General features: G+C 45.3%; 6 protein-coding genes across 6 annotated transcripts; 2 read left to right on the forward strand and 4 right to left on the reverse strand.

The window, feature by feature from the left end:
- Window positions 1–907: 907 nt before the first annotated feature.
- KVR01_001397 (uncharacterized protein) lies at window positions 908–2,110 on the reverse strand. Its single transcript, XM_044785598.1, has 3 exons — window positions 1,827–2,110; window positions 1,526–1,762; window positions 908–1,453 (listed from the first exon to the last, which is right to left on the reverse strand). The coding sequence occupies exons 1-3, from the start codon at window positions 1,996–1,998 to the stop codon at window positions 948–950; spliced, it is 915 nt and encodes a 304-aa protein (XP_044649352.1). The 5' UTR covers window positions 1,999–2,110; the 3' UTR covers window positions 908–947.
- Window positions 2,111–3,209: 1,099 nt separating this feature from the next.
- Window positions 3,210–4,925, forward strand: KVR01_001294 (uncharacterized protein; the record flags this gene model as incomplete). The annotated part of the gene is made up of 4 exons (XM_044786869.1): window positions 3,210–4,041; window positions 4,099–4,280; window positions 4,364–4,474; window positions 4,539–4,925. The coding sequence occupies exons 1-4, from the start codon at window positions 3,276–3,278 to the stop codon at window positions 4,923–4,925; spliced, it is 1,446 nt and encodes a 481-aa protein (XP_044649249.1). The 5' UTR covers window positions 3,210–3,275.
- Window positions 4,926–5,016: 91 nt separating this feature from the next.
- Window positions 5,017–6,903, reverse strand: KVR01_001388 (uncharacterized protein; the record flags this gene model as incomplete). Its single annotated transcript, XM_044788911.1, has 6 exons — window positions 5,017–5,461; window positions 5,564–5,708; window positions 5,816–6,195; window positions 6,261–6,327; window positions 6,520–6,760; window positions 6,829–6,903. The coding sequence occupies 6 exons, from the start codon at window positions 6,901–6,903 to the stop codon at window positions 5,017–5,019; spliced, it is 1,353 nt and encodes a 450-aa protein (XP_044649343.1).
- A 3,100-nt stretch (window positions 6,904–10,003) lies between these two features.
- KVR01_001237 (uncharacterized protein) lies at window positions 10,004–10,947 on the forward strand (the record flags this gene model as incomplete). The annotated part of the gene is made up of 4 exons (XM_044793376.1): window positions 10,004–10,164; window positions 10,221–10,495; window positions 10,564–10,635; window positions 10,709–10,947. 4 exons carry the CDS (start codon window positions 10,004–10,006, stop codon window positions 10,945–10,947), a joined length of 747 nt encoding a protein of 248 aa, XP_044649192.1.
- A 449-nt stretch (window positions 10,948–11,396) lies between these two features.
- On the reverse strand, window positions 11,397–12,284 carry KVR01_001742 (uncharacterized protein; the record flags this gene model as incomplete). Its single annotated transcript, XM_044783936.1, has 2 exons — window positions 11,809–12,284; window positions 11,397–11,750 (listed from the first exon to the last, which is right to left on the reverse strand). The coding sequence occupies exons 1-2, from the start codon at window positions 12,235–12,237 to the stop codon at window positions 11,397–11,399; spliced, it is 783 nt and encodes a 260-aa protein (XP_044649697.1). The 5' UTR covers window positions 12,238–12,284.
- A 3,652-nt stretch (window positions 12,285–15,936) lies between these two features.
- Window positions 15,937–17,310, reverse strand: KVR01_001320 (uncharacterized protein; the record flags this gene model as incomplete). The annotated part of the gene is made up of 2 exons (XM_044790853.1): window positions 15,937–16,727; window positions 16,836–17,310. The coding sequence occupies 2 exons, from the start codon at window positions 17,308–17,310 to the stop codon at window positions 15,937–15,939; spliced, it is 1,266 nt and encodes a 421-aa protein (XP_044649275.1).
- Between the last annotated feature and the right edge of the window lie 2,194 nt (window positions 17,311–19,504).

Consider the following 19,504-nt stretch of genomic DNA (forward strand, 5'->3'; position numbering starts at 1 on the left):
TAAGTAAATTAAATATATTATAATCCCTATTTTAAATATATAACTATTAATAGAATAATAATATTATAATAATAAACTTATTTAAGAAAGCCTTTCTATATAAATTTTATAAAAAATTAAAACTCTTTTAAAAGTTAAATAGAGTTTATTTACTATATATTAAATAAATATTATATAAGAAAAGTAGAAATTTAAATACTTAAAAACTAAATTTTCCTCCTTTAAATATATTACTTTATTATTAAAAATTTATTTACTTTTATATAATATATAAGGAATATAATAAAAAAAAGAGCTTTATAAAGGAAGTTAATAATTTTATATATAGATAAATTTAAGGGTATATATTAAATAATTATTAACTTTATACTTAAAGTATAAGCTAATAATTAGTCTAAAAGTTAAGAAGATAATAAATAGATAAATATATAGTTAAATAAAAAATATAATATAGCTAAAGCCATTAAAGCAACCAATACTTGCAGATAATGGCAGCCTACGTCAGCATTGTCAGTCATTACTCGAGTCCTTTGATGATGGGTTGATCATAAGTACACGTAGAAAGATCCGTTAGTTTTGATGCCCCCTTGCTACTCAACATCATGATCGGTTACGAGCAAGATGGCATGTTTGCTATCTGGCAATGCCTCCCATCGGATGGCATGATGTTCTTCCACAGGACAGTCTTCTGAATGATGAGCTTGCATAGCCCAGAGTACTAGAGGAAATTATCCCGAGGAAGATCCTCTGTTCGAAATGTTCCCTTCGGGATAACTTCCGGAGGATGATTGAGCAGAGTGATGCAAGCCTCGGGGGCCCTGCCTGGGTCAAGTATCGATTGCTTTGGAACAAAAGACAATTATGCAGTCACTTGTTACACCAGATTCATTGGTACGTAGCCTACGTAGGTAGACGTGTTGCATTCGACTCCACATTGCCATATCAACTTAGATAGTTACCCTGTGCCTCCTGAATTTGATCACCGCCACTCCAATAGTAATGACTGCCCCCACGACATATGGGGCTGCTTTCCGCACCATAATGCGGGCGGCCCTCCATGTCACGACTTCAAGTTGTTCGTGATACGCCTGCGTATCGTTGCTATGCGGAAAAGGAACATCCGGCACCGTTTTGCCCAGGAACTCACACAGTGGCTCCCAGCCCTGGTCAAGTCTGTAGTTGAGCAACCTCTCAGGAGGCGTCACTTCCTGTATCGTCTTGTAATGGTCCACATAGACTTGTCGCGCGTTTGCCCGGAACTCTTCCCTGTTGGTGCATCTGAAGACGTATTTGAGCCATACCAGCATGACATCATCAATCTCTGCGACCTGTGGAGCCCTGAGGAGAGAAAGGATACGGATGAATTTGTTCTCAAAGAACCATTCGATGATGGTCTCGTCAAAGCTCTTCATCCACCTCGAGATGTCTCTGTCCACAAGCACAACCTTTGCGTCTAGGATGGAAACATCAGAAACAAGTAACATTACGCAAGAATAGCAGTCTCCATTTCCATCCACCAACTTACCTGGGTAAGCAGCAATCAATTCTGGGCCGAAAGCGTTGGCAGGTGTGTCACAAGCCGCTGAACAATGCCCTAGGAGCTGATCAAACTCCTCACGGCCAAATGGTTTCTGATCCGGCGCTGGATCGTATTTCGCCTTGAACCCCTCGATCCAAAATGCACATTCACTAAGGTTGTTGAACTGCCGAAAGCCATGGTACACTTCATTGTGGCCGAGGATCATCAAGGCCTGCCGGAGTGCTGCAATGCACAGTGAGCCTTTAGTCATTGTGAATTTATTCATATCACATGATAAGACACTCACATGTAGTACCGGTCCTGGAAAGCCCCAGACTCAATACCTCCATTGGCAGAGTTCGGTGGCATGTTCGTCTGTCGATGTTCGCGTCAGGCAGAAAAAGCTCCGGGTACCTTTCCTCGTCTGTCAAATTAGGCGCCATGATTCCGTATTCTGTCCGGCGTGAGAATCCACCCATAAGCAATGAATAAAGGGAATGAGGGGCTGAAAAAGGGTGTTTACACCCATCTCGAGACGTGGTAGCTTTTTGAGTAGTCGATTGTTGCCATGAACTTTGTCATCGATCGGCGTCTGACAGCATTGCCAAGAGCAGAGTTTCGCCCGGTCGTATCATGCTGACGGCCAATTGAGGAGCTGAGGTAGACTCGCTACCACCCCCTCATGCACACGTGCAGGGCAAACACCCGCAATATTGACACCTGAAGACCGAGGAGACCAGTAATATAGACGAAACTCCGCTTATGGCCGCCCAACCCGAAAGCCCCCACTATAAGTGCTACCCCTAAACAAGAGAAAGACAGTGCAAATCGCCCGGGATGCCACCATCATGAGGGGCTATGCACCAATACAAGACTATGTTTAATTTCATAAATGATACTGTGAATTATAGCGTACGGCAATGTGGCCTAGACAAATCAGAACGTGGTTGGTGAAGTACGGCGTTGTGAAGCGTCCGGCAAGGAGCGCATTCCTGTGTTTCATACGGGTCCAAAGGAACATTTAACAAGGAAAATAATTAGAAGATTTCTGATGAGGCGTAGAATTGCAAACCATTACCATCCATCACTAGCTAGAGCCACCATATTGCCTGCAACAAGCCCAAAATGAGAAAGCAAAATCAGCCCACAGTGGCGAACCTAATCTTCTCCACCCCCTCCGTCCTCAAATATGGCTGGGTGAAGGCCTGAGCCGAAGCGGCTCGAAACTAGAGCCTGGAATTCAAAGAGTGGACTTCTTCTTAGAAACACCAAACTTTTGGAGCAGGCTGTTGTCGCTTTCGCGCCTGTCGGCAAGGGCCGTTAAGTTAGGCTGTCTGGAAACATGGCGGCAATGACCATAGTATTTGGGTTAATCACGAAGACCATTGAGAAGGATGAGAGTGCTGAGAATGATGAGAGCGACGAGTATGTATGGAATCGAGCTTGGAGAAAGACGACAGCTCTGAGCAAGCTCACAGTGCTGTGGAAGATTCATTGAAAGTTGAGAGGATGCAATGCATATCCTGAATTGCTTTGCCTACCCCGATAGAGACAAGTGCAGTGTAAATGATATGCATATTGATCGGCGTACGGTTGCCCGCTCTCAATTAGTGATTCTCCGTAGCTGGAAATTCTTTTACCATTGATAATGCTTGTCGAAGCGCTTCTTATCTTCTGTGACCTGCCTTCTCTGCTGCTTGTTGGCACGCACACCAGTTAACCTATTGCTTCTACGATTCCTAGGTTTTTAATCACCATGGGGTTTTTCAATCTCCCACAGCTACGTTACCGCAGCCCATGGGTCCAGAATATGATCAGTGGCGTCTGCGTCGGCGCATCAGCTGGCATGTACATCGCCCTCAACCTGCTGGGTGCTGGCGGCGGACGACCCGACTCGGCCCAGGTCGTCCAAGTCGTCAACGCCACGCTCTGCTCAGTATGGTTCTTCTCGTCTTCTTTTGGGGGCAGCATCCTGAACAAGCTCGGTCCCGGTATCACGATGTGCATTGGCGTCCAAACGTACGTCGTCTACGTCGGATCGCTCTGGTACTACGACGAGACAGGCCAGAAGGGGTACCCGTACGCGGCCGGACCTATAATCGGAATCGGGGCCGGAATGGTCTTCATCACCGCAGGCTACATCTCAACTGCGTATCCTGAGGAGCGAGAAAAAGGCTCCTTTGCTACCAATCTAATGAACATGCAGGCGCTGGGTTCTGTGATTGGGGGCATCATCCCTGTCATTATCAATAGGAACTCCGCCACTGTCGCCGGCGTCCCTCGGTCGGTCTACATCGCCTTTATCGTGATCATGATCCTCGGTGGACTCTGCGGCCTATTGCTGCTTCGGCCTCAGGAACTCAGACGAGATGACGGGTCAGTGGTTGCCGTCCACCCTGCCCGGGGTGCTTGGGAGGAGTTGAAGTCCAATGTGATGGTCTTCACGGATCCGGTGCTGCTGATCATGGTTCCAGCTTTCTTCCCATCCGAGGGGTTCCTGGTTTACAGCGGCTCGGTCAATGGTTTGTAGTCTCACTCGTTCGCTACATACATGCCTCTTCTGACTTTTCCTGATATAGCACACCTGAACAACCTCAGGACGCGGTCTTTACTATCTTTCGTGGCTGTTTGCTTTCAGATCCCAGCTGGTTGGGCTTTAAGATCTATTCTGGATCATGAGGCCTGGGGCCGGCGAAAGCGTGGGTTGGTCGGATTGACAGCTGTTTCCGTGCCTCTTGTGGCTGCCTGGATCTGGGAGATGGTAAGACTTTTCATGAATTATTCCCTTTCCCTTCTCTTTTTTGTATTCAGTTTCTGATCACACACCTGCTCACCTGATCTCAGATCCGTACTCGTGACTACAGCAGGAACGCGCCCCCTGCGGACCCAACCGACTGGGATGAGCCGAGGTTTGGCTGGATTTTCATCTTGTTCATGCTCAACTGGGTATTTTCTGTGAGTTACCTAGGTATTCCCAAAGCTGGACTGAACCATCAGAAGCTCATAGTCGTGTCCTTAGCAACTTTGGCATAACATTGTTTACTACTGGATTGGCGCCATAACAAACTCACCGCAAAAGCTTACGCACTACGTTGGCGTGTTTCGTGGTGTTCTCGGTGCTGGTGAAGCGATTTGCTTTGGCCTTGACTCGATCAAGATTCCATTTATTGCCGAGGCAGGGGGCATTCTGCTGTTCTATGTGATGGGAATTGCCAGCTTTTACTACCTTGGAATTTACCATATCAAGGATACGAATTATGACCACAGGGAGGAAGGCGCGGTAGTACCTAATCACATTTTGGAAGACATGCATCTTGTAGATGGGTCAAGTGCGCAGGAGGCTGCGGAGAGAGATGGGAGTGTGGTGCAGGAGAATGGCGTTGGCTCAGAGAAAGGAAATCTCTAAAGGTGGAGACGGCGAGACTTCTAGTTAACAGTCCACATTCAGGACATCCAGACTTAGAGTAGACCGGATCCACGAGCTGGTCACATATGATTTATACTTTCTCTGATTCATTCCTCATCCCCCTTTTCTGCCTCCATTGCGATCCCCAATACCACTCCATCACGTATACCACAGACATAGCCACCACAAGCAACGCCAGCGCGACAAACGTTCCCGCGCGGCCCACAAGTGCCAGCATCGACTCTACCACACCGACGCCCACGGCTGCCATGCTGCACCTCACAAGGTTGTTTATGGCTGTGGAACTCGCCCCTTTTCCCGGGCACAGGTCGGACACAAGCGTTGTATTGATGGCAAAGACCGCATTGGACGTCGCAGCTATAAGAAATTGGAGGAAAAGCGGGAGAGCGATCCAAGCTGGATTGGCTGCTTGTGGTGGAAGGAGGTCGGTGGGCAGGACTGTGAAGCCATAAATCGCGGTGGAGACTACAAATATGAATGTGATCACGGGGATGGAACGGAGGCGGGCATGCTCACTGTTGGAACGCCGTAGTTAGTAATGCTTGCCGTATATAGCAAAATGATCAAACTGATTGCAGTGGTACTCGGCGAATGAATCAGGGAAGCTGAGAACGTACATGGGAAAATCCGAGGCAAATGCCTTCCTCGATTTCGAGGGAGCAGGGGCACCCGGGTGGGTTTCAAGGTACAGCTGTTCGAAACGGACGAAGTCCCGAGTCATAATCTTTCCAGCGATCGAGGATCCCACAATGGTGCCGAAACCTAGTGATACATGTCAGTACATATCTGTTGTGTGCTTTTCGGTAGTGTAGAGAATGGAAAGCAAAGGGTGTTGTGGGTATGGAACATCTGGAAGTTCCTCTACTCACCATTAGGCAAGAAAACTAAACCAAGCATTAATTCGTTCAAATTAAACCGGTCCTTGAAGATCCCGGTTGTGCTTGCTACCACCATGCTCCAAACTGTATAGACCATACCTCCCATGACCAAGAGAGCGATAATATCTTTCTCAGCCAGCAGCTTTATAGGGCTTGCAAATGTGTTGAAAGTGACCTTCGAAATATCTGGCTTTTCACCAGCGTCTTCCATGTATTCCGGCTCCTTGGTCAGCCTGCGAATGAAGGGCTGATAGACGCCCGAAAGTCTTAGCGTACCATTGCCGGCGATCCTGCGGAGGGTCTCGGGCAAATAAACAAGTAGCATTATAAGGCCAAGTCCGGACAAGATGGCCAGGAAGACGAAAATGGAGCTGGAAAGCGCACAGAATCAGTCGACATCTTGCATACATGGAAACAATTGTTGAGGGGACCTCACCGAAATCCAAGGAAGTTGGACAGGAGTCCTCCGAGAACTGGTCCGACAGCGATGCTAAAGTTGCGGACTGTACCAGTTAATTATACGAGCCAATTCAAGTGCGGCCTAGAAAACCAGGTAAAAGACTCACTGGCCTGATAGAAGCTGATGAAGCTGCCTCGTTCCAGAGGTGTAGCTATGTCCTGAATCACCCCGTTGCCTGTTATCCATTGTCTATCAGCCAAGAAATTCAGCCCCTGTATTAATGTCCAAAACGTACCGATGCTAACTGTGCTCGCGCTTCCAGCTGATTGTAGGCCCCGGGCAATGAGTAGAACAGGGAAGTTGGGGGAGAAACTAAGGATGACGTTTGCGACGATGTAGACCGAAAACGAGGCGATGTAGATTGGTCTTCGTCCTATTGTATCGGATAATGGCCCCCAGAAGAGCGGTGAAATGCCTTGAATGATGAGGTAGGAAGTTATGGTTAACGAGACAGCTCCAAGGCTAACATTAAGGTCCTAGAGATCAGTGTTAACTGCAATATGACGCAGAAGCTTAAAGGCTTGAACAGGAATGAAAACCGTACTCTAGCGATCGAATCTAACGATGGGAAGTAGATATTTGAAGACAGTCCTGAAAAGAGGCCCGCCATACCAATCATGCCAACAAGGAACCACTTCTGTCTCTTTTCAAGTATATGAAAAGGCTGTTCTGAACGTGGGCGCGGATTTACATCGTGGCCACCGTCATTTAAGTCGGAGTTGGGATTTCTTGGCTGCGCTTCCGTTTCCGCTTCTTCGGCAGAGAGAAAAGGGTTCAGAGTAGGCCGTGGGAATCTCAGATCCTGGTAGAAGGTTCGCCTTTGCTCTTCGGCCTTGGAGAGCCTTGTCCTGGTGGAATCATTGTCATCGAATCGATCCCATTCTGGATCAAATCGTGAGGTCCATGTCGAGTCGAAAGCGACGGACAAAACAGTCGGTCCTGGGGCGAGATACACACCGCGACGAATTTCACGATACCCTTCGAGAGTCGTAAAACGGCGGCGGTCAGTAGGTTTTGCTTCGGTGATGTCCATGACTGGATTAGGATCGGCAGGTTTGGTAGCAGTAGGGCAGCAACGTTGTACATTAGCTGACCATCACTGACTTAAGGGCACTTAAGGCCATGGCCATTACGATGGATGATGGAATTCGCGATCCCATTACCAGCAACAATACCCTATAACACTGTCTAGCAGGTAACATTATAATTAGAACTTCGCACAAATCATAGCTTCATCCAGTGCCGTTTCATCAAGACCGCACGAAGTGGAGTGTGAAACCAAACGCGACTCGTTCCACACCCCGGCAGTGTTGACCTATTGTGCATCAAAGCTGGAAGCCCTGTCCAGCTGGTGTGGCTGTGGCTAATCTGGGAATTTCATCACGGCTCCGAGAGCTCGGAAGTACGAGACATCGCCGCTCCCGCCGAGGTGCTCAACCGCTTCCCAGTTTGAGATAAACGCTTTGTCTAGCTACGATTAGGAGCTAACTTTCCAGGTTTTAAGAGACAGCCGCCACGAATAAGAGCCCGAACAACATCTAGTTTGTTTCACTCTATATGCAGCACGGACGAATCATTTCGTTGAATCTTGCCAACGGTCCGTTCGTAGCAACAGACTAACACGCGTACGCTGCCTTCCGGAAATTCATGCCTTTTCTTGTGGCGCCACAGAATCTATCGATGAACAGCTTCTCGCAATTTATCCGACTGGGGCCTTCTCTGAGAGATACACGCATCTAATTCTAAGGTTCGGGCCATACTGATAAGTTCAGGATCTAACTACTCTCTTTTGTATGCAATCCTTTCCGCTGCTTCATCAACACAATCCCCATCGTCAAGATAACCGAGGTCGCTGCTACAGCCCCAAATCCAGCGAGGACTCCGACCGCCGCGGATGAGAGCACGATGCCATTTTGTACTGCTCCGGTGGTGGCGGACGGTGCACCTGCTGCCGTGCTAGTTGATGTTGAACTGCTTCTGGATAGAGTCTGGGACTCTGGCCCTGCCGTGACTGTGACTGTTTGCGCCGGGATAAAAGCTGTTGCTGTCACAGTTGGGCTGGTTGGTACCGTAATTGAACTGACACTGGAGTATTCATTCAGCTTTAGCGAACTGCGAAATTCTCACGATATCCATGAGCCGCATACCGATTTGTAGTGATCGCCTTTGTACTCGTGGGACTTGTGGAACTGGTTGGGGCTATGGAAGTCGTGGAGGTCGTAAAGGTTGGTGTTCTTGTTGGTGTTATCTGTAAGGGTCTCACGCTTGCACGGACCGGCGTAGGTGTCCGTAAAGCTGGCGTCAGTCGGTTGTATTGTTCGATATTGTCCCTCTTATTAGAGCCTTTAAGCTGAAGCGGAGGAGGACGGCCCTTGCGTCCAGGGAATGGCTTCATCGTAGGTAATGCAGCATGAGATCGAAGGCAGTGGTCTGCCTGGACGGGTTGAAGAGAAGGACAGAGATTGATGTGGATGTGCCAGAAAACGCTTACGAAATGTTCGGAATTCTTTTGTCAAATAATGAAACAATCAAAGTCTAGGATATTGACGACCTGATACTCCGAATTCTTGTTCCATCCTCTTGTGCCAGGCCGTGCGATGGGTCGACTACTTCCATCAATTGATGCCATGCTGAGACAAGGATCCCTGGTTTGGAACAATGCGGCATAGGTCAGCACTTGAGCTTAAGCTTTTTCCAAGAATGTTTCTAAAATACTCGGGATCTACATGGCTCATCTCTGACTGGGATATATCAATCTTCCGTGATCCGAGTTGCATCTCAACCCAACTTGAGAACCTATATTTAGAAAGTTCGGGCGACTAAGGTAACATGCCAGTGCATCAGGATTTCCGTGGAGACCCCAGTACCCCAGAGTCCAGGTCATCAGATGCCGGGCTACTAGTAACGTCGACCAGATCTGTCAATTCTCAAACCGTCTGTGCACCACCCCTTCTGGGGAACGGAACAAGAACTTCAAACGAGTCTTGCCGTTAGCCTGTCTCCTTAGCACATTCGATCTGGCTCAATCGGTTACCCATCATCTGCCTTGAAGCTATCCTATTACCACTTGTGTGCTCGAGTAGACCAAAAAGCAGTGAAACGTGGTTGCTGAACAGGCTATTAAATATGTGCCTGACCCAATGGAAAAAGCTTGTTCAAAATAGGGAGAGTAAAACATCAACATCTTCAGAATTCTAGACGGGCTTATTCGTCCCCGTATATTCCATGGCACAATTACCACCCTGCTGTGTGAGCTTTGGCTTCTGCCTTATTCTAGGCATTTATGTGCATTTCGTCTGGGCCCAAGATGACCCCCTCGCAACTTTCGGGGACCAGATTCAAGTTCTTGGCCAGGTCAGTCTCTGCATCCATAGTTGCGTATCTCAATTGCTTAATTTCTCTCGTGGTAGATGACTATTAGACATGCTGATACATTGGGACACAGATGGCTCGAACGGACCAAGACTTCACGGACGGTCTTGCCCTTGACCTGTTCTCCCCATTGAACCGCACTCTTGTTGTGACCAATAATACCTCACCTCTCCCAGGAAACTTTGTCAAGGGATCTACTGGAGAAGGGTTCGCCAACCTGTCCAAGTACAGTTGTAAATATCACCTTCACCCGTTACAATCTTTCATCTTTGGGATGTTCTGGAATACAACACTTTAGGATCTGTAGCAGGACTAACGTCAACTGGTCACCACCAGGGGTCATCAAAATGAACGAGACGGCGCAGGACCTTATTGCCAAGATCGAATTGCCTTACGACCCTGTTACCCTTCAGCAGCAGGGCTTCGATGTGGCCAATACCTTTGTCGGAAAACTAGCCCCCGACGGGAAAGCATGGGTCATCATAGAGGGACAAAGAAATGTTCACATGTACGTGATATTCAAACTTCAGTGTGTTTTTTGTGATACTAAATTGGCGAGAAAAGGTCGGAAAATAAGACGCGCATTATCAAATTGACGTCTTTAGATGGCGAATACATGTTGCTGGGACGCAAGTCACTGGATACATCTAACATATTTGTCCAGTATGGGCAAGGAGCAACCAGGACAGTTAATGTCACTGGAGGTCCTGGCATTGAAGAAGCAGAATTTGTGGATGGCCTTCGATTTACTCTAGCTGCCACATCACCGTTCACCATGAATGTCGACATTCCCAATGGAGTTGAACAGGCTGCGTTACCAGAGAACACCATTCCACTGAGTGAGTTTTGCCCTGGGGGTGCTAGCCATTTATCGAAAAGGATATGTGAAATAACACTGTGGCAATAGATTCGTTCTCTTGGACGATCAACACTACAGAGACCTTGTCCACTGGTTTAGCAGCCGACGTTGCCTTCCCAGGTGGGTTAACAAGCTATGATTAGAGTAGGAACCGCCAATCGAGAGATACAACTGACTCAGAGTTCTCTTCCAGTCAATCTCGACATTCTTGCTGCCAAGGCACCAAATCGAAACCCAGAACAGTTGGTTGTTGCCAGGCGACGTCTCGATGCTAACTCAACAGAGAAATTTACTGCACTAGAAAATCAGGCCCTCAGTTTGTCTAGAAAGACCATCAGAGCTACGGACGTTCGCGAATTGAATGGGCAATATATAGTACTCATTGTAGGTGATGGTTTGGGGAGTGCAATAGGGGATCGATCACGGGCTTGACTATGGGAGAGCGGACGGTATCCCGTTGTTATTTTTTTTTTTGAATATATGGCCGTATGTGGTTGTCTTTGCGCATCTGCAGTTCGTATCTGAGGTCTGTCTGACTACCGATTGTCCATGATGCTGGTGCAAACCGAATCCCCAAATATCACCAAGGGGATCCTCCGCGGGCAACATGACTCGATCAGTAGGCATATCTCACCCAGTCTCAATGTAGAAGGATCAGAGGCTTTAGTTTGATTGTCATTTGGAATGCATTCCTTGGAATTCTATGCCCAGGTGCGTTTGGTGTCACGGTTGAACCTGACACGGGCAGATGTAGCGGAACAAAATGTAAGTCCATTCAAATGTTGCAATTCTAAAATTCTCTCCTCCCACAACAGAATTGAAAGAAACTTTTGTACTCAATGAGCACTTTGGAGGGGCCTCAGCTATCATTGATAATATTCTCAGAGCGACACAAAGCCTTTGGCAAACTTGATTACCTCGGTAGCAAGCGCCTCAGGTTGACTGACAAACGGCATGTGGCCGGTTTTCAGATCGACTACATCCCAGTGTACCTTTGTCTTCTCAAGCCATAAGTCCTGCACGAAGACAGGGTTGCAACAATCGTCCAGAGTACGCACGTATGCTCTTCTCCCATCAAATGCAGTATCTGCCCATGCTGGGGCAGTGGATCTGGTTTGGAAGGCAGAGTACGCATGAGGGATGAGTGTGTTGCTCAATTCCGCTGCACGTCCTGGGTCGCAGTCGTTGTACAAGATATCCGTGGCCGGTTCGATCAAAGCGAGGCCATCGGATGGCTGCAAATCCACTATTAGTTTACTTTGCCCCAGTGAGTAGGGCTTGGTAGAAACGCACCTTATCAAGCTTGATGAAGGGGGGACTGGCTCCCCCTAGAGACTCGCCAAGAGATTCGTTGTCCAGAACAATGTTTCCGGCAACGTATATGAGCCCAATTACACCGCCGACCTGGCCCCGGCTGCTGCGAGTCTTCTTGTCGAGGCCCTTCGCAGCGCCACTGGCAACAATCGCACCATATGAATGTGCGAGGATGACGACATCCTTTTGCTGCTCTTCAACAAGGGGACGAAGAATGCCGTCACGTAAAGATGTGATATCACCTGTACATGTTGCTGCAGAAGGGTCCGCGGGGTTTGAGCTCGGATAGGGGCCAGGATGAGTGGCGAACCCGGCATCCTTTAGGAACGGCAGCAGAGGGCCATACACATCAGGGGAACCAAATGCGCCAGGGACAAGAAGGATAACAGGAGTGGATTTGGAGGACATGGCGAAAGAAAGTGTTGGGAGAAGCAGTCGACCTTGGAGGTATTGATGATGAATGGTTGGGCCACAGCGGAAAATTAGGATGTATGGAACTGAAACTTGAATTGTACTATAAGGGCTGTTGAAGGAAAATATAGGCGGTGACTGGTGCTGGTTTCCCAGCCGGCGGAATCATTTCATTCTATCATCGAGGCCATTCATCTGCCAATGTGACCCAAGCGCGGAGGACGAAGGGCCCGTAAGGCCGAAGGATGCCGGTGAAGATAGACCCGCACAGTCAATGCAGAGTACGGAGTACCCAGGCAGCTGAGATGTTACTGTCCACCCAAGCGCCAACAACAAACATGGCAGGGATATGTTTCCACATTTCAAATCAGCCAGCCCCGTGGACCGAGTCTAAGAACCAACAGCGCCGACAACTCACAACGTGATTAGCTGAATGTCTACCAACAGTGTGGACATAGGCAGATCGGGCTCCAGGAACCGAGAGCGATCCCGGAACTCGCATTTGCCCAATCTTGTCACCCTTTGAGCAGCATCTACGATGTCACCGTCTTGGTCATGGCAGTGGGTCTTGGCGTACCACACTCCCGTTTCGAGCAACAACCCTGCATGCAGCCGCAGAACGTTGATCAAGGAAGACAGCAAGGTGTGGAGGCAATTATTCACTTTGCACTTGCCATTTGCAGTCTCCGAGCAGACTGGGCCCCAATCTAGTGTTATTTTTAGATTCAAAAGGACCTGCTGCACTGCATCACACTAAGTGAATATTCACTAAAGCAGATGACCCCCACAAAGCGTCTCATCATGTTACACAGCCCCTTGTCAATTTTCTTTTCAATCTTACCCAGGGGATCGACTCCAACATCCTGTGAGCATGCGATCTATGCCAACTTGGGCAGCCAAAAGTGACAAGGATGCTGTGCAGGAGGAAGTGGAACTCGGTCCAAGGCTCCTCAGTGGCATGCAACTCAGAACGGGAACGCATGTGCCTCGGTGAAGAAAGATGAATACTTGAACGGGCCCCCAATCCTTCACCCAATTTGCCTGACCTGACTTGTTGGCCTTGAGACTTCTCAACCATACGTTTCAACAATTATTCACGCAGCTAGAACATCATCATCTCCCGCAAACATGCATCATCTTTCCCTTCGCTCCGTTGACCTCTCAGAGTCACGCCAGCCGGACCTTTATGCAGCCACGATTGTCCCGGGAGTTTTTGCCCTTATTTGTGTGTGTCTTCGATTCTGGAGTCGTTGGACCAACAGAGCAGGCTTCTGGGTTGACGATTGGCTCATCTTGTGTGCCCTTGTAAGTTGCAGGAGGGGGATATTAATTGGAACATTTAATAATTTATTTCTAGGTGTGTGCCATTGGGCTCTGGGCCACTGCTTTCTGGTGTATGATAAAGAAATAATGATGCTCCGCCAACTATACTCGCAAGCTAACAGTGTCAGGGGTACCTCGTGCGCTTGGAAAACACATACAGACTTTTGGGCCCCATGTCGTTGAAGATATGTTCATTGGTCTTTTCAGCTGTGAATTGACATATACCGGAGTCATTGTCTTTGTCAAATTCTCTATCCTGGCATTTTACTGGAGAATCTTCAGCAAAACAAACATCAAGATTCCCATCGCTATTCTTTCAAGCTTCGTCTTCATGTGGGGTACCGCTGTGGTAAGTTTCACGTCAGAATCATCACTGAGCAGTGCAACTGCTAAACTATTTACTACTTCTAGTTTCTACTGACTGTCCTACAATGCATTCCAACTCGAGGTTTTTGGGACAAATCTATCACTGCCTCCTGCAACGTCGACAGCCAGAAGTTTCTTTTTGCTATCTCAATCCCAAACATACTTCTGGATGTCTCACTACTGGTACTACCTGTTCCATATGTGATTCAGCTCCATATTTCAACCAGCCAGAAGAGAGCACTGGTCTCTATATTTGCCCTTGGAGGCTTGTAAGTCCCCAATATCACTAAATCCTTGTTCTGATGCCTAGTGCTGACCGCCAAGTGTTTGCATTGCTTCGATCATGCGACTCATTGCTGTCATCAATCAGAAATCAGATCCTGACATGACATGGAATCTTATCAATCAGGCCACCTGGGCTGTGGTTGAGGTAAACTTCGCGATCATCTCTGGTGAGTCCAACCCGTAACAACTTCTTTGTTCAGCCCACCAAGTGGATTCACTAACAATTTGCAGCATGCCTTCCGACTCTACGCCCTGTCTGGCTGGCTCTTCGCCAGAAGAGCCACCGTACAAAGCTTGCGGAAGGAGATTCCCACCAGCATCTTGGCAACAACGCACAGAAGACGCCCGCGTATTGGACCACGGAAATTGCTAGGTCCCAAGAAGATGGCGAGTTTTGCGAGCCTCTGTCTGCCATGCCCAGTTCCCGAACTGGCTACGCGGCACAGGGATCTCAAGACAACTCCGGCATCATCGGCACACCCGTTGCAGTGCCTGTACCTTCTATACAGCCTCGAGTACCGCCAGGATCACGTACTATTCATGTTCAAAACGTCTGGGACGTCCAGTATAGCGATCCGGCTAACCTGAGAAATGGGGTATGAGAATCTTGTCACCCACATTGGGGATCTCGCCCTTCGGAAGAGCTGGCTGAGGAGGAAAGGAGTGTTGAGCTCACAGATCTCAGCTAGTTGAATTGCCATGACCCACCACTCTTAACATGTCTTGTAACCCCTTCCTTTCTGTCTTTTTTACTTATGGACTTGAGTATTAAACAAGAACCTAGAACCGATTCCAGTTGGAAGATCACGATATTTCAAACGTGTGTTTTCGCTCATCATTCCTTTGCTCTACGTACTTGTTCGCAGGATTATGTCACAGTGGCACCTTCAAACATGGCCTGGTAATACCTGAGCCTTAAAGATAATAGTAGAGATACTTTCAAAAATTGTCCTGGTCAGCCACTGTAGATCCAAATGCCTCGGTACATGCTGAATCTTCAATTGAATTACGAATCATTGCTGCGTCCGACGTGCACGTGTTGTTCAAGTCTCACACCACGACCTACATACTGTGATACATATTAACCCGAAGTATTGTAAACAATTTCAGCATAATTCAATTGGCATGGAGATAACTATTTCAACGTTCACGAGACAGAGAGTGCAACTGCTTGTTCCGCACATATCTCTAGGGCTAGCAGAATATTTTCCGATGTCCGATCGAAGCCCTCTTGAAAGCTGTTGGAGTGTTCTTATTTGCAATCTATATACGTACGCTTGTTAAGCTGAATTTCCCATGTGATTTTGCGCAACGGTACCGGTAAATGCTAAAACAAACTCCGTTCTGAAGAAGAAAGAAACATGGAGGGCTTGGGGAAAATCAAAAGGACCAAATTCCAATAAGAGGGGACTTTGATTAGAATGGTCTACTGTATGTGGCCCAGAGAACAACGGCAGCAAGAAACATTGAACAATGATATGTATTTTAGACAGATAAAAGACCCATCCCTCGCTCTGCCATTGTTTCTATTTACCTAGGTACAGGTACGAAGCAGTGCTGGCACTTGTGGGTTAATGTACGAAACAAGCCTCAATGTTCCATCTGGACGAATAGTGCAACCGACATAAGTTTGTACTCCTGTCTGAAATCGCAATGACTTTGAACTGCTGGAGACGGTAGTTTCAGAATTCATTCAGCTTCAGAAAGCGGCCGAGGGGTTACTTACAAGAGTGTATGCATGGCATCGACATACTGAGGCAAGTACTTGCCTCGTCCATGATGATCAAGGTATTTTCCAAGTGCCTGGATAATACCCTCGTCACTCTTGGCATAATGCCTGACGGGGAGGTAGACTTTGGCAACAGGGAAAGAATCTCCGAGTTTGAATTCGACGTTGTAGAGTATCCCAGCCGTACGATGGCCAACTTCGGGTAGCGACTGACCAGGTGTATCGACTTCAAAGAGTATTTTCCAAAGCCGTTTGAGATCCTGGAGTCCTTCCCTTAGCTTTGGATTGTTGTTTCGACCATTGAGAGTCATGGTACTAGCCACCGAATCGAAGTCAGTCTTGCGACTACGAAAGTAGATTTTGATTCTGGATTGAAGAGGGTCAATATGGTCGATAGCCAGCATTTCCTGTTCCAGCTTATCGCTTGATTCTGTGCTGAATTGGTGATACAATGACCAGGCTTTCGAATTCAGTTTGGTGACAAGAGGCGCAGCGTCAATGGCCTTAGAGAGGACATCCAGATTGGATATGCCGTCAGCTTTGGCTCTGAACTTTGGGAAAAAGTATGTTTTGGCCGTGATACAGTCTGCTGATAGATCAAAAGCATAGAATATACGCGTCTCGTGGTCGTCAGCGCTGAGGATCTTTGCCTGATCATTGCCCAAGCCATTGAAGAACTGGTTAAAGTGATTGAACCATTCCAGTCGCATATCTGGCAGGGCGTGGATCAGCTGATTGTCCAGGACAGAGGCCTCCGCGTTATTGCTCGGATCCAATGCGCTACCTGATTAAATTTAGCTACTATCGCACAGGCAATGGGGACAGTAGCAAGAGACTGTTGAGGTATCATAACTCTGGACTGAGTTGAATGTCATCTCATGCCAATACTGACCTGCATGTAGGCCGACTGGTTCAACCGAATAGCGAATCATTGGCGGCCCACCAGAAGTACCCCAGTCCCAACTGAGCTCGACCGGGGTGCCATCGTCAGTCATGAAGCTGTGCCATTGTGAACGATCCTCCACAGACGGTTCAAGCGAGGCACCAAGGTGAGGAGCAATGACCCCAGCGAAGAACTTCAGGTGTCGGTACTGCAAGTCCGGGGAGTAGCCAGCTTTATCAAGCAGGACGGCTAGAACATGGCCGGTGTTTTTGTTCCACCAGAAGCGATGATGGGCACTTTTGGGTCCAGTGAGCTCTGAATCAACTCGACTCCATGCGGAGGAATCAATGAAATGGTCACCATCGTGACCATGTTCGAACTTCTCAGTCGCGACACTGGCTGGCTCCAAAATGAAAAGGCTCCTCACGACCCGAATGCATGCATGAATCCTGGAGCTTATACATCCAAGCCTGGCAGCAGACATTGTGGAAGGTAGCGAGACAAGAGGGATGATTGAGTAAAAATTAATCGTAAGCAAAAGTATATTAAAATGAGAAGACACTGAATGATTGAAAAGTCGTGTAATACATTGCTTGGTGAAGGTGAAGGTTTGAAATTTATAAGAAATAGAGGCAAACATGGGGAATTCTCTACTGGCAATCCGGGTCCCGAGGAGAAAATCCACGACGGGGTACTACCTAAAATTCCAATCACTCCGTGCTTGTGAATTGGTAATTTCCGGGCTAGGGTGGTGAGGGTGTTTCCGATGGTGGACAGCGGACAGGCACGTCGACCTTCGGAAGTGGGAGCATGTCACCGTGCCCAGAACCACGGCCAAGCTTGCAGTAAGGCACAGCCGAGTCATCGAATGGACAAATCAATGTATATCAAAGTACGTACAGTGTTGTTGGTGGTCCCGAGTACCGACCACCGGTGACAAGGAGCAATACGCGAGTGCAGCACCCTAGGTGGGTACTGTGGTGGGCACCATTAATCGGCAGGGTTGGCGACTAGTCCCAACAGCACACAGGAAGTATGCCGGACCCGCAAAGATCCTGGGACAAGGGACTAGATTATGCTTTTACCGAGGAGGAGGAAAGGAATGCCGTAATAGACAGATACTGTGTACTTAGGCTGCCAAGGTGCAGTATTGCTTGTTGGTTGGTTCTTACGTCCAAGCCCCATCCTGTTTGTTGCGTTGCTGCGCCTTGGTTGGAACCAACCTGCAGCTGCACAAGTAGCAAGCGATATTGAATAGGTTGATGTAATGTGGAAAAACGGTTTTTATTACTCTTATAGTAATTAATATTAAGATAATTCTAGAAATATAAATTACTTTTAAGACTTTTTATAAAGATTTTAATATTTTATTATAAAAGTTTTAAAAATATTATATTTTAAATTACTCTTTTTTATAAAAGAAATTATAAAAATATAAAAATATAAAACTATAAAATAATAAAATAATAAAAATATAAAAATATATAATTATATATTATAAATTATTATTTTTAACTTTTATTATTAAATTAAAAATAAATAATTAATGTCTTTAAAAATAAAATATAATATTTATTTATTTATAAATTAATTAATATTAATTAATTATTAATTAACTTTTAATAATAAAATATAATAAGATAGATTTATAGAAATTTTATTAACTATTAATATAATAAATTATTTAATGAAAAGATTATAATAATTATTTTAATAATTAGTTATTTTAATAATATATAAACTTAGTTTTTAAATTATTATAATTCTTTTTAAGGTTTTATAAAGTATTTAAATAGCTTAAAAATAAATTAAATATTTATAAAAACTTAAAATCTTTTAAATAAAATAGATATTTATAATATATTTAAATTACTTTACTAAAGTAAATAACCTATCTTAATACTATAATTATAAACTATAAATACTATATTTACTTACTTACTAATACTTTAAATAAAAATTTTTAAATTATAAAAAGAATAGAAATTTATATACTTAGAATTAAAAGATATATACTCTTTTTAATATTTAACTAATTAAAGTATAGAACCTTAAAGTCTTTATAACTTTAATAAATAAGTATTTTTATAACTTTAAAGGTTATAAATAAAGTGGGTTAATCTTTTAGAAATTTAAATTATACCTATTAGCTTTACTTATAACTCTTTACTATACTTTACACTTTAAGGCTCACTCTCTTTACCTTAATTAACCCTTTTATAGAAGATTTTTTATATTTTATACCTTTTAATGAATATATAGGTGCACACCTTCTAATTTTAGGTACGCGAATTTCTATTCTTATATAAAGGTTTAAACTTATAATTTTAAAATTAGTTATTAAAATAAATTTATAAAACTTTTTATAAATATTAATATAATAAATTATTTAGTTAAAAATTATAATAATTAATTTAATAATTAGTTATTTTAATAGTTTATAAGTTTAATTTTTTTAAATTATTATATATAATATATATAAAATTATTATTAAAACTATTTATTAATATTTATATATATTATAATTTCTTTTAAATATAAAGTTAAAAATTTATAATTATAATTTTCTAATTAATTTTTATTTAATTATTTTATTATATTATAACTTAATTTAACTTTATTTAAGCCTTTTTAAGCTCTATAAAAGTTTTTATTTTTATAGATATAAATTTTAATTT

Source organism: Diaporthe batatas, assembly GCF_019321695.1.
Source record: "Diaporthe batatas strain CRI 302-4 chromosome Unknown Contig00002, whole genome shotgun sequence".
Taxonomy (NCBI): domain Eukaryota; kingdom Fungi; phylum Ascomycota; class Sordariomycetes; order Diaporthales; family Diaporthaceae; genus Diaporthe; species Diaporthe batatas.